Below are 13,478 nucleotides of genomic sequence, written 5' to 3' on the forward strand. Positions count from 1 at the left end.
GATAATCAGGCTTCAACCAGGGTCTCTCGTTCCCATGATCTCTTCTCTCCAGATTTTTTTTTTGTAAATGAACTCTTCAAAAAAAATTTGGATTTGCCCTGGTGCAGAGTGTGTTATGAAAGCTCAGTAACACTTGCTAGATCAGAAACTACTTTCCCATTTGGTTCTGCACTCCTAAGCACAATACTGTGATATTTTGCAAGTGAGGCTTGTTGTCTCTGCGAGTCAGCATCTGAATATCATTCCTGGGCAAGTGCCTCAGCGTCCACGAGTTCTGGTGGCTCTGATGATCATGCCTCCACTGTGGACGTTTGGACGTCGAGGCCGGTGTTCCTCACGGTGGAGCAGAGCAACACCGGGCTCTACGGGGGTGGGACAGGGAAAAGAGTAACGGGAGACCCGGATGCCCAGCCTCACAAACGAAAAAAGACCAAGCACTACATTTATGCTTCACCAGTGTAAAGCCACAGGAGCTCCTGTAACTCGATTTGTGGAACTGAAAGCAAGATTTCTTCCCTGATATATACCCTATATCCTTATCATAAAGGGAGCAGTTAAGAGGTATATAAAAAAACCCTGTCCATCCTCATTAGAGTAAAGTTGAGTATAGTCTATTCTTCCTTTAATGCAGTGATCTAATTAACCTTTAGCCAGAATTAAAATGACCTTGAATTGGCCTTGTGACCTCCAATGCTTAATGTTGTTAACTTTAAACAAGCTTTTTGGGGTGGTCAGGAGCAGCATCTGTTAAAATGGGCAAAAGGTCGAATCCATTTACTTAAAGACACCTACTGCATACATTGCTAGTTGGATGTGCTGCCCACGTTTTTAAAGGGGATAGAAGATGTGGCTTTGAAGGTAAAGGGCAGCCTATCCGTGAGAAACCGTGTGAGGAGGATGAAAAACTGCTCTGAAGATGTGTTTTCACCATCTTGTTATACTTCCTCAACAGTAAGCCTCTTCGGGTTTTCATTTTAAGTTCTGCTCTGTGCAAAATATCAAAGCTCGGTAGGCTCTGTAGCCGGTGTTACCGTTTTCAGAGGAAGGCGTGAGGTCCGATGGTGCCCCTTGTAGCAGCCGTGTCACGTTTTGGGCAGAGCTTTACGTTCCACCGGGGGCCGGGAAACACGTGCTCGTGTGTAAAACGAAGTAGATGCCCAGCTGAATTCCTGGATCACAAGGTCACTGGCGGAGATTACTTAAAAAAATACACTGTCAGGGCAAAGAATTTCAAAGGCAATATATAAGAATTTAGACGAAAACAATCTGTTCGGACGTCTCCTCTGATTGCCGTTAAGGCGCTGGGGCGTTCTGTACAGAAGTCGTTTTTTGCTCTTCACGTCTGCACGGCCGGCCGCTGCCCTGCGGGGATGCGCAGCCCGCAGCAGCCTTGCTGCCGCTCTCCCGGTCCCCCGGCACGGCGGAGGCTCGGTTCTCCGTCCTGCCCGCCGCCGAGCTGCCCTCCCTTCGCAAACCCTCCCACCGCCGCCGTTCGGGCTGGGCGAGCCCACCCGTGGGTGCCCCGCCGCGCCCGTGGGTGCCCCGGCCGCCTCCCGACACCGGGCGTGCGGCCGTGGCGGGGGCCGTTGTTATCATCATCATCATCATCATCATCATCATCATCGTCACGAGCGACGTTATTGCCATTAATGTTGTCTGTATTGCTGTTGTCGTCCCCCTTCCCGAAGCGTTTTTCGAGGCTGCTCCTTCCTTCCCCTGCGCAAAGTCGGACCTTAAAAGCCGGCTCTTTGTAGTACATTAACATAGTACATTAACATTTGTAATGTGGCGATTATTTTACATAATCGATACCATCAAGTTCCTTTTCTTGGGGACCCTCGTGTTTATTTACATTTATTCCGCACACGTCAGTTTCCATCAGGAGCAAAACCGATTTTCTTGTCCTACATCTGCTCTCGGGATAACCTTAATTCACCGTAAATCTATTTGCGCTCCCGCCGCAGTGAGCCCCGTCTGATGATGCCGCCGTGGGGAGGGGGACGGGGGGGGAGAAACCGGCCTTGAGCGCAGCGGGGAGGGAGAGGACAGGGCGGCCGTGGTATTAATTGTTGTTATTATTATTTATTATTATTTATTTTGCGGCAGTTTCTGTTTATGGCGTGATGCATTTGAGCCCAAACACATTAGGTGCATTATTCATTGGGTACATTTGTCAGAACATGCATGTGTATAAAGAACTAATGATCCATATTAAATTAATGACGCTATAAAAAAGAAAAATACCCCATACATGCAGTTTATGACGGCAACTCCCGACTTTGATAAACCATAGAAAAGACCTAATCAGATGAAGCATTGGACTGTTCCGTCTCCAAAATTACATTTCTCGAAATCTGCTTGTACACAATGTTGGTTTTATTAAAACAAATTAATTCAGTCATTAAGGAATCATACGGCAAGTGTCTCATAAGTCAGGACCTCCAGTGTAACAAATTGATTAAATGACTGTGTAATAGTCTCTTTAAACAAATCTAGTGTAACAAGTTAATAGATCTGCTCAATTACCATGCTGGGGTGATGAGGATGTGGGCAACTCTCTCATTAAATCCGGGAGAGCGTTGCCGGGGCGGGGGGGGGTGTTGCGGCGCGGAGGTGCGTGTCGGTGGGGCAGGGCTGCGCTCCCGCAGCCCCCGCGGGGCCGGGGCCGGGGCCGGGCGGGGATGGCTGCGGGCTCCGGGTAGGGCCGCCCCGCCATCGCTCCGGCGGGCTCCTCCTGACACCCCAGCGCCGGGGCCGCGGGAGGAAAATCTATTACCCCGCTGCCATTTTGTTAAGTGTTTGCTCCCCGTTGTGACCCTGCCACTTTATCTGTTGATTTTTATTTTCTGAGTGCATGTTGCCCATATGTTACTCTAATAGTTGCTATAATTCTTGAGCAATAGGGCTCGTATTTTACTGAGCTGAATTAAAAAGAATGCACTTTAATAAAAAACCCGAGCAATACACTAATGGCTTGACATTGATGTATTTGCATAAAGATGAATTATATAGGCTCGCTTGACACGACTTTTAATAAATGATCGAGGACGTTATTACAGGGATGCACTTGGGTGTGCGGCAGCGGGTTATTGCGGCGGGGCCGGTGCCGGGCGCTCCCCGCAGCCCGGCTGCCCCGGAGGGCAAGGCGGACACCGGCCGGTCCCGCCGCGCCGCCTGCGCCGAGCCGGGCAGGGGTGAACGCCCCCGGGGGATGCGGAGCGGCTCGGTGCTGCTTGCCCGTCTCCTTGTGCTAGAAGTAACTTTGTTCTCATAAATCGTGTTTGCCGGAGCGCGGAGCCGCTGCCGGGCTTCCAGCGGGTGCGGTGCGGGTGCGGTGCCGGCGCGGTGCCGGGTACCCGCCGCTCCCCGCCGCCCGCTCCCCGGCAGATGTTTGCGTCCCTCCCGGAGACTTGTAACCGCTGTTCGAGACAGCTGGTAAAGGCTGCCAGAAACATGTATCTGGAAAATACCTATCGGTGCAGAAGGTAAACGCGGAGCTGCAATTAAGAGGGAGCAGTTAATCTTACTTTTTAATTTGCGTGCAGCGACGCGGGCTCTGAACGCGGGATCGCTCTTGCAGGCGCCTGTCTCTCGCTCCCAGCGGCCTCGATGCGGGCAGGGAGCTCGGGGTGGTGGGGGGGTGTCGGGCCGGGTGTGAAAGCCCACCACCCGCGTTTTAACCCCCCTGCTCTCTGGGGTGCAGGAGGAGTCTTGTCCCGAGGGAGGGGGTGCCGACAGCAAAGCCCCGGGGCGGCTGGCACGAATACAACGAAAAGTCTCGCACCAAACGACGTCGCGGCGACAAACGGCGGGAGAGCGGGGGCGAAAACGGCGTGTGCTTGATATGGGAAGTGTTACAAATTAATATCGCTGAGAAATGACGAACGATAACGGGATTTCAGGAGCTCATAAAAGGCGAACACGCGTGAGGGGAAAGGTGGGAGAGGTCAGCAGTCGCTGAAATCGTCGGGCTGTCCCGACGTGGCTGTCGGTCTGGGCACCCCTCTGGCAGGGCTACAGGCGTTGCCTCGGCCGCTGCCTACGCGGGGGGCTCCGGGTGGGAGATGCTGCCGGCATGAAAGAGCCCGAGGGCCTCGGGGTTGTGACAACGCTGGTGTAGAGCCTGTCGAGGGACGGGTGGCGTACGGACCGTCCCGCCACCACGCACATGCCCCGAGGAGAGCGCCCGCTTCGTTACCCTGCGGGGTGAGAGCGCTCCCTTCCCTTCCCTGCCCGGCCGCGGCCTTCCCCTTGTAACCCGCGTCCCCCGGGGCCAAGCCCGGGCTGCCGGCCTCTGGGCCCTGTGGCACGGCGGTGCGGATCCTCCCCCGCGTCCATATGTCCCGCATCCATATGCATGTCTTCCGTGGGCAGCAGCTGCCGGCCGGGAGCGGGGTGCTGGCGGTGGGGCTGGCCCCTGGCCCCCTTTTCTCTTCTCGCCCCTCTCTCCCTCCCTCCATTCCCCCCCCCGCCCCCGCAATGCCTGCCGGCTGTTGCAGGGCGCGGAGCGGGGACCGTGTTTCTGCGGGCAAAAAAAGTTTCCTCCGCCCGTGGTGATGCTCGTTGGGGCTGGAGAGGGACGGCAGCGGGTTCCCGTTACGAAGTAGGTCGGCAAAGCAGCGGCGTTGGAAAAGGGGGAGGATGCTTTCGGCACCCTGGGATTGCGCAGCCAGGAGTTTCCCCCGCGGTATCTCCCGCGCCCCAGAGAAGGCACATGGCAGGGGACCGAGGCGGGTTAAACCACGCAACAGCCGCCTTGGCTTCCCCTCAGCCGGGAAACCCCGCAACACGCGGGCGGAAGGGAGCGGGGTTTAAACCCAAGGTCTCTTAAAAAAAAAAAAAAAAAAAAAAAAGAGGAAAAATTAAAAGGAAAAACTGAAAAAAAGCTGTTTGCGAAGGGAGTTGTCGGGATCGGCCCGCGGCGTTCTCTCACCGCTCAGCCGCGGACCGCCCGCCTCGCTACGCCGCCGCGCAGCCGGCATCCGCCGCTCCCCACGCGTGTGCGCGGCCGCGTAACCCCCCCCTCCCACCCCCGCGGAAGTTTTCGTCCCGGGACCGAGTGCAGGGCCGCTGTCGGGGAGCGGTTCTGCCGGCCCGCCTGTACGTATCCATACGGTCGTGCGGTACTTTTTTAATGTCGTTATCCCCGAGTTTGTACCGTCACGCAACAAAAACTCCTGCGTGTTTGAAGGATCGAATTGAAACTGCGGCTCATCTCGGCCGGGCCCCACGCACGGGGGGTGAGTCCCGCCCCGTGAAGCCTCACTGACATTTTGTCTCCTAATTGTTCGCCGCGACATCCATGGCAGCGATTCCGGCGTTAGTTATTGGATCTCCTCCCTAAAAAGTCCTCTCCTGGAGGAGAGAAAGACGCATTTGGTTTCCAAAACCTGCCCCGAAAAGGCGTGGGGGGAGAGGGGGGGGGACACGACAGTGAGCTCATGTGAATAACCTGCTCTTTTCTCCAGCGCCCCAGACAAAACCAGCCTAACCAAGCGATCAGAGCTGGGCTTTTTTTTTTTTTTTCGCTTTTTCTTTCTTTTTTTTTTTTTTTTTTTTTTTTTTCCCCCCCCTTGCCATTCCACTTTGACGGTGCCAACTTCAACTGGTGGCCAGCTGGGTCTCTGTGCAGAAGTAAATTAACTGGAAAGCTTCAGTCGGTGCTGCAGTCATCTGGAAAAGGGGACGGGGCGGGCGGCACTCACGGCAGCTCCCCCGCCGACCGGGGGGTGTCAGCGCCCTCCCGGCTCCGCCGATCCCGGCGGAGCCGGGAGGGCGCTGACACCCCCCGGTCGGCGGGGGAGCGGGTGCTCTACCGAGCCGGGCACCCACGTCCCCGCAAAACCCGCGGGGGAATCTTTAACGGCGAAAGACTTCACTCTGGAAACCGCCCGGCATTTCCCTTCCTGCCCCGGGAAAGATTTTGGGGGCGGGAAGGGTGGCTCGGTGGGCGATGGGTAGCCCCCGGCATCCCGGCCCGGGAGAGCCCAGGCAGCCGCGCCGAAGCAGCAGCACAGAGATCGGGGCTCGCTCCCTCCTCCCGGTATTGTCTAAGCTGAAAGCGGAATAAAACACTGCTCCACCTTTTTTTTTTTTCCTTCCCCCCGCCCCCTCCCCCCGGGTAGAAAATAATTCACAAATTTACGGAAGACTACAAATTTTTTTTTTTTTCCTCCAGAATAGCTGTCCCTTTTCTCCCTCATGTCAGCGCTGCTGTTTGCTCTGCTGCAGCCGTGAGGGAAAAAAAAAAGAAAAAAAAAAGAAAAAGAAAGAAAGAAAGAAAGAAAGAAAAAGCGATTGTTTCTGGTCTGTTTAGATATGGAAATGATCGCGTCCAGCTAATGAGTTTCAATTTAAACCAGTTGTTTCGGTATTGGGTCTAACTATTTACTCTAGACGCTTAGCCGGGCTCTTATTTTATTCGCGGTTTTCTTCTCGAAAAGCAGTTTCTTTCCCGTAATAATGGTAACACTCTGCCCTCGATAACAGTTTGTGTGGCCCGCCGCTTAAAAAGTTAATACAGCCTAATTTAGGCTGGGACGAACCGCTCCGGGGGCCGGGTGGAAGCTCTGGCTGCCCGCTCACGGAGGGACCGGCGCGGGCAGGAGCCGCCAGCCCTGGCCCCGAACAAGCCGCATCTTATTTTATTTGTACACTTCTTCAACCCCCACAACAAAGTGAAAAACTTCCATCGTTAACAAGGAGAAAAAAAAAAAAAACAACAACAACAACAAAAAAACCCGCAACCCCAAAAACCACCCCCAACCCCCAAAACACACTACTGAGATTGAACAAAAGATCCTGAAAATTATCTCTTCTTTTTTTCTCTTCCTGTACCGTCGTTTCATTATTTAATCTCTGATGAGATCAGATTATCTCTACCCTTTAGTGAAGGCAGCAGACATCTTTAAACTGGTTTAATTGATTTATCGTTTTTTTTAAACAGAAAGTGCATTACATTTAACTGGTCTTGCAAAGGGCTTTTCTTCTCTTTACAAACCGAATTATTTTTAATATAAATTAATAAATGTTAAGATGCTATATCACGATATATCATCGTTATTAGCTTAAAAAAAAAAAAGGAAAACAATTTACATTCTATAGTATTCCGTATGATACAAAAGAAAACACACTTTAAATTCAATTACAGCAACTAAATGAATTTTATATTTTGACTGAAAGTGGTTGTGACAATTCCCACCAGCTACTTTTTCAACGCGCCGTTGATTGGAAACGGTGTAAGTGAAAGCAAACTCTGTCCCTTCGCCCTCTCCCGCCCACCCCCTCCCTCTGCACGACGACCGCAACAGAAACTGCTTCAAAAAATACTAATAAATAGCACGCGGGGCCGCTGCAGTTTCGGCCCGAGGGAGGGGCCGGCGGCAGCCACGGCAGCTTTTTCCTCGGCGGCCCCGCTGCCGCCGGTCTCGGGGTCCCGGGGCTCCGGGGGGTGTCCCCCGGTGCCGGGGAGCGGCTCGGGCCGGGCGGGGGGAAGGTGAGGGGCGGCGCCCCCGGGCCCCCGCTGTACAAAAAAAAGAAAAAAGAAAAAAAAAAAAAAAAGAAGGTATTTTACATTTTAAATATTCACAGTAAGGAACGCCTACGGTCGCGGTGACTCACGGTTTATTTACAAAGAGCCCGGCACCGGGCGGCCGCCGCACGGCCGGCAGCGGGGCTCCGGCCGCCCCCGCCGCTCCCCGCCGCCCGCGACCCTACAATAACACGCGGCGCCGGGGGACGGGCGCGCCCGCGGGGGGGGCCCGCTCCGACGCAGTCCTCTCTGCTCCCCCTCCGGCTTCTCCTCCTCCTCCTCCTCCTCCTCCTGGGCACGTAGAGTCTAGAAAAATAGATCTGTACATCTCCGAAAGCGGCGGCGGGCGGAGCGGGCTAGGCGGAGGCCTCCCCCTCGGGGGGGTGCAGCAGCAGCCCGCCGCCCCCCGGCTTGTGTTTCTTCAGCAGCTGCGTGATCTTCTCGTCGTCCGAGTTCGGGTCCAGCGGCTTGTTGTAGTCGTCGTCCTCCTCCTCGTTCTCCGAGGCGCCTTTCAGCCGCTCCGTCTCCGAGTCCTGCTTCTTCTTCGCCGTCGCCATCTCCGCCGCGTGCTTCTTCCGCCACTTGGTCCGTCGGTTCTGGAACCAGACCTGTCCCCACCGGCACCGTCACCATCACCGCCGCCGCTCGCCCCCCGCCGGGCCGCCCCCGCCCCGCTGCCTCCCCGTCCCTCGCCTGCGGCAGCGACTCCCGCTTCGCCGGCCATCGCGCAATTTCCCCGTTAACGAAAAGCAGCCGAGCCCCGCGGCACCGCGCTCCCCGCAGCCACCCGTCCCGCCACGCGTCCCGGCCCGGCGAGAGCCAACAGCCCATCCCAACGCCCCCGAGGTCCGCGGCGGGCCCGGGGCTCGCCCTACCCGCGGGGGGAAAACACACGTTTCGGGCTGAATCCTTCCCCAGCCGCCCCTGCCCCGCTAGACGTATTTATTCTCTGGCAGGGCGCTGCCAGAGGAGGGGGTTATTTTCATTGTGGAGGCTGCAATAATTTATTCGCAGCCGTTGGGACATATTTTCAGTGACAAAGGAGGGTCTCTAGATCAGTCTGAAAGCCTCAGCACCGCCGAGAGGCCTCTCTGGCCCAGCCCGCCTCGTCTCCCGGCGCCCGCCGAGCAAACGCCTCCCCGCACGTCCCCGGAGAGTTCAGCCCGGTCCCCCAACCCCTCTCACACCGGAGAGTTGGGGACGGGACGGTGCGAGCGGGATGCGCGGTCCCTGACCGGAGCCCGGGGCCGCGGTGCGCGGCCGGCGCTGACGGGGGCGGGAGGTTTTGTGCGGGGTGCGGGACAGAGATACTGCCCCCGACCACCCTCCCACACCCCCCCGCGCTTTCCCAGCACGGCGGCCGCCCCCGTGGCGTTTGGGCTGAACGCACCAGGCTTCTCAGTCTCGCTTGAGTTTGTTTAGTTTGGGATTTTTATTTTTTTTTTTTTTTTAAATAAAATACGCTTTAAAATATCCTTCTCGGCCCCGCCAGTTCGGTAATGAAGGGCGAACTGCCCGGGGAGCCCTCGCCGTGTTCCCGCGGGCTCGGCCGCCCCGGCCCGCAGCAGCATCTCTGACCGCCCGACACGGACCCGGTTTCCGCGGCGGGGCCCTTTTGTCCCCCGGTCCCCGGCGGGGTCTTTGCGCTCCCCCAACCCCGCACCGCTGCGGGCGGGAGCCGCTCCTCTCACCTTGACTTGGCTCTCCGTCATCCCCAGCGAATAGGCCAGCCGGGCTCGCTCCGGGCCCGCCAGGTATTTCGTCTGCTCGAAAGTCTTTTCCAGGGCGAAAATCTGCTGGCCAGAAAAAGTGGGTCTGGTATGTTTTCTCTTTCCGTCCTTATCCAGCAAAATTGAGCCTTGATCTGGCGGGGGGGGAGAGAAAGGGAAGGCACGGACAGACACGTTAATCTACGGATTTGGGAAAGCGCTTTCGCTCTCAAGAGGCCTTGGGGGACGGGGCGGGGGTTTCTCTCCGCGGGCGGGGGGGGGCACGGGGGGGGGAGTCTGTAACAAAACTGCTGTCGGGACAGCCCGGCGGCGCCAGCCTCCCGGCTCCCCCTGATTATTTTTCCTTTAAGGATCGAAAATCTGAGCGGGCAAACGATATTGTTTTCTAGAAAAGCTGCAGCCAGCGCAGGCGGGCGATAAGGGACAGTCCTGCTCGGGGAAAGTTTGTGCGCGGCCCTTGAACCAGCCCCGGCCCCGAGAGTCCCCAGCGGGGACGGTGAAAGCAGGCGGCAGCGCGGCCGCCTTCCCCCGAGAGGGCTCCGCTTTTCGCCGGCAATAACCGACATTTTTACAGGGTTTCGCGCCGACCGAGGGGGAGGGAGAAAGCAAAGCAAACTTAAGGAAAAAAAAAAAAAAGAAAAAAGAAAGCGAGGCAAAGCCAGCCCCCTCAGCCACGGCCAGGCCCGGGGATTAGGGGGAGGCTGGGAGGGTCTCGCCGCGATGCCGGGGCGTGGGGGCTTTCTAGCACCGGGAGTGGAGTCCCGGCGGGGCTCCCCGGGCCCGCTCCCCCCCGCTGCCCTGCGCCGCTGGGTACTCACGGGGGGCGCAGGCGAGGCGGGCATCCCTCCAGGGCGGGCTCTGCATCACCCCCGGCCAGAAGATGGGCGTCCGGCCGGGCAGCTCGGCCAGCGGCTTGGGGTAGCGCCCGGCGGCTACGGCGGCGGCAGCGGCGGCGGCACCGGGGCTGAAGTAGAGGGCGGGCGGCGGCGGCGGCGGGGGGCTGAGGCTGCCGAAGCGGGGCAGCCCGGCCAGCAGCCCGGCGGGCGCCGCCGCCGAGGAGGCGGAGGGCGAGGCGGAGGCGAGCGCGGCGCCTGGCAGGGGCATGGAGGGCCGGCTGAGGATGTCGTTGATGCCGTGCGGGGTGGCGGCCGAGAGCTGCGGCGGGGCCGAGCCCAGCGCCGACAACCCGCCCGCGGCGGCGGAGGCGGCGGCGGGCGCTTTCAGGCCGGGGGAGCCGAGCGGCGGCGAGGGCGAGGCGGAGGCGGGCGAGGCGGAGGCGGAGGAGGAGGAGGCGGGCCCGGCGGGCAGGGGGTACGCAGGGTACAGCGGCGCCTTCATCTCGGCCATGCTGTGCAGGGCGGCCAGCGGCGGGCTGCCCAGCAGGAAGGCGCCCTGCCGGGGCGCGCCGTCCATCTGCCCCAGCGCCAGCATCCCCGCGCCGCCGCCGCCGGGCCGGGGCGGGGGGCCCGGCCGGCCCCTAGCGCCGCGGGGCCCCGGCGGCCGGCCCGGGGGTGCCTCCCGCACCGGCGCCGCGCATCCAGCCCGCGGGGGCCGCCGCCGCCTCTAGCGGGGACCTGCGCGCCCGAGCGGCGGCCCCGCCGCCCCGCCGGGCATCAGGGCTGCGCCTGGGCGGCCGCTCCCGGGGAAAAAAAAGCGGTGGTGCTGTCGGCGGGTGTATATATACGCGTATATGCGCAGGGTCCGTGCGTATACACGTATATACCTCCTCTCCCCGTGCCTGCGAGGAGCCGGGGGCTCACAGCGGCGCGGGGGCCGCGCTGGCCGGCCCTGCCGCCTCCTCCTCCCCGGCGCCCCGCATCCCTCCCGGCGCTGGTCCCGCTGGCTGGCTGGCTGGCTGCCGGCGCTGCTGTCGGGGCTACGGGCGCGGGCGCGGCTCGGGGCGCAACTGCCGCGCCGCCCCGCTCCCCGCCGCCTTTAGCGGGGGCACGGCAGGCGGCGGGCGCGGCGGCGGCGGCGGCGGCGGACGGGGGCGGGGCGGCGGACGGCCCTGCCCACCCGCGCCGCGCCCGCCGTGCCGCCAACTTCGTGCTCGCCTGGCTCTTCTCTCCTCTCCTGTGATCTTCTTGTGTTTCCCCCTCTTCTCTCTTCTCCTTTCCCCTTTTCCTTTCCCCCTTTCCTTTCCTTTCCTTTCCTTTCCTTTCCTTTCCTTTCCTTTCCTTTCCTTTCCTTTCCTTTCCTTTCCTTTCCTTTCCTTTCCTTTCCTTTCCTTTCCCTGACACTTCCTCTCCTTTTTTCCTCTCCTCTTTCCGCTCCTTTTTCCTCTCCTCTTTCCGCTCCTTTTTCCCTCTCCTCTTTCCGCTCCTTTTTCCTCTCCTTTTTTCCTCTCCTCTTTCCTCTCCTTTTTTCCTCTCCTCTTTCCTCTCCTTTTTCTTCTCCTCTTTCCTCTCCTTTTTCCATTGCTTTTCGTTTCCCCTTTCTTTCCAGGCTTTTTTCTTCTTTTCTTTTTTCTCTTTTCTTTTTTTCTTATTTCTTTTTTCTTTCTCTTTTCCCTTTTCCTTTCTCTCTCCATTTCTTTTTCCTTTCCCCTCTCATTTTTTGCTCTCTTTACCTCTCTTTTTCTCCTCTCTTTTTCTCTCTTTGTATCTATTCACATCCCCCACTCCCTCTCTTTTCTTTCTTTCTTTTCTTTCTTTTCTTTCTTTCTTTCTTTCTTTCTTTCTTTCTTTCTTTCTTTCTTTCTTTCTTTCTTTCTTTCTTTCTTTCTTTCTTTCTTTCTTTCTTTCTTTCTTTCTTTCTTTCTCTGTCTGCCTTTTTTTCTTTCTTTTTGTCTTTCTGTCTTTCTATCTTTCCTTCTGTCTTTCTCCCTTTCTGTCTTTCCTTCTGTCTTTTTGTCTTTCCTTTTGTCTTTCTCCCTTTTTCCTTTCTCTCTCTCCTTCCCTCTGTCCCTGTGCCCCGGGAACGACTCCGGAAAGCGGAGCTGCTCGGCTCCCGGCCGGGCCTGCCCCGGCGCCTCCCCCCGTGCGGCCGCAGCGAGCCGGCGGCGCGGCGCGGCCCGACCGTCCCCGCACGCTTCTGGACCCGCGTGGGTGCTCTCTGTACCCGCTGCACGTCGGAACCGCGTGTTCGTCCCGCCGGGCCCTCCTGCCCGGCCACTGGCCGATGCCGTACACTCGAGGCCCGCGGTATCGAGCCCCCCTCGACACTTGTCCCCAGCGCCCTCGGCTGCTGGCGGCTCGGCCCGTCGCCTGGGGCTGGAGAGGAAAAAATCCCGTGTGGCCCCTAAAGAGTGTCCCACGGAGAGAAAAGCGGTGCAAAATCACCCTAAACCATTTTTACCCTGTGCTGCTTGGGGACGAGTCTGTGTGCCTGTGGGGAACCCTAGTTCCTTGAGCGTGGAAAAAGGGGCTGGCGTGGAATTTCGACTTTTATTTTATTTTTTTTGTAATCACGGGTCTTAGATAAAGCGGAAGCATGTTGATCCTCGACCTGCGGCAGTGTTTCCTCCTATTTCTAAATATCCCCTGGTGCTCGGAATCGTTCTAGTTTAATTCACAAAGCCGCGAAAAAATACATTTGGAGAAAGGGCGCGTAGAGCAGGATCTTGCCTCGCCGTAACTTTTGCACAGCCACACAAACTGCGCCTCCGAGAAGCTCGCGTTTAAGTCTCCGGGTTTGAATTTTGGACTTTTTTGTTTTATATTTATTTTTTTTTTTACCTTGGGTCACTTCTCAAATATTCTAAAAGTAAAGCCAAAAAAGTCCTTCGCCGCCGGTTTCAGTGGAGCCAGCGAGCGCTCGTCCGCAGCAGCCCCGCACCGCCGACCCCGCAGCCCCGGGTGCTCCGGGGCTCGGCTCGGGCAGCGGCCGTGGGGAGGGGGAGCCTACCTCTGAGAGTGACCGATTTGCATTTTAATTGGGGGGCGAGGAAAAATAATTAACCCGTGTTTGGAAGCGTAGAGGCAAGAGCGTGTGGCCAGCACTCAGGGGAGCTGCTTCTCCTCCCGCCTGCAGAGGAGACGGTGCGGAGGCCGGGGACTGCACCCGTGTGGCTCGGGCAGGGGAGAATACGGGCTCCCCCCGCCACCCCGCACCCGCCGCCTACCCTCCTCGGAGCGCCCCGAGTGAGCTTGGCCGGGGGCGGCCACCGGCAGCGGCGGCTTCAGCCGCGGGTCCGCGATGGAGGCGGGCGTGGGGGGGGAACGGGGGCCTGAGCCCGCAGGGACGAGTCCGACCGCCCTGCGCCCGCTCCTGCAGGG

The 13,478-nt window shown here is 58.4% G+C and overlaps 1 protein-coding gene across 2 annotated transcripts; it reads right to left on the minus strand.

Annotated features, from left to right (window-relative positions):
* Window positions 1-6,987: 6,987 nt before the first annotated feature.
* Window positions 6,988-11,142, minus strand: NKX6-1 (NK6 homeobox 1). 2 transcript variants are annotated; one of them, XM_074588514.1, is made up of 3 exons: window positions 10,080-11,142; window positions 9,223-9,324; window positions 6,988-8,139 (listed from the first exon to the last, which is right to left on the minus strand). In XM_074588514.1, exons 1-3 carry the CDS (start codon window positions 10,690-10,692, stop codon window positions 7,838-7,840), a joined length of 1,017 nt encoding a protein of 338 aa, XP_074444615.1. In that variant the 5' UTR covers window positions 10,693-11,142; the 3' UTR covers window positions 6,988-7,837. The 2 variants fall into 2 exon arrangements, with proteins under 2 accessions (XP_074444615.1, XP_074444614.1); XM_074588513.1 differs by having other exon boundaries at window positions 9,223-9,395.
* Window positions 11,143-13,478: the final 2,336 nt, after the last annotated feature.

This window comes from Larus michahellis, chromosome 5 (assembly GCF_964199755.1).
Source record: "Larus michahellis chromosome 5, bLarMic1.1, whole genome shotgun sequence".
Classification (NCBI taxonomy): Eukaryota; Metazoa; Chordata; class Aves; order Charadriiformes; family Laridae; genus Larus; species Larus michahellis.

Bases quoted from the DNA above. Each gene is read 5' to 3' on its own strand.
- NKX6-1 (XM_074588513.1), bottom strand. From the start codon at position 10,692: ATGCTGGCGCTGGGGCAGATGGACGGCGCGCCCCGGCAGGGCGCCTTC. The intron at 9,396-10,079 runs GTGAGTACCCAG...CCCCCCCGCCAG, and splicing joins CCGCCTCGCCTGCGCCCCCC to ATCAAGGCTCAATTTTGCTG. The intron at 8,140-9,222 runs GTGAGAGGAGCG...CGGTGGGGACAG, and splicing joins TGACGGAGAGCCAAGTCAAG to GTCTGGTTCCAGAACCGACG.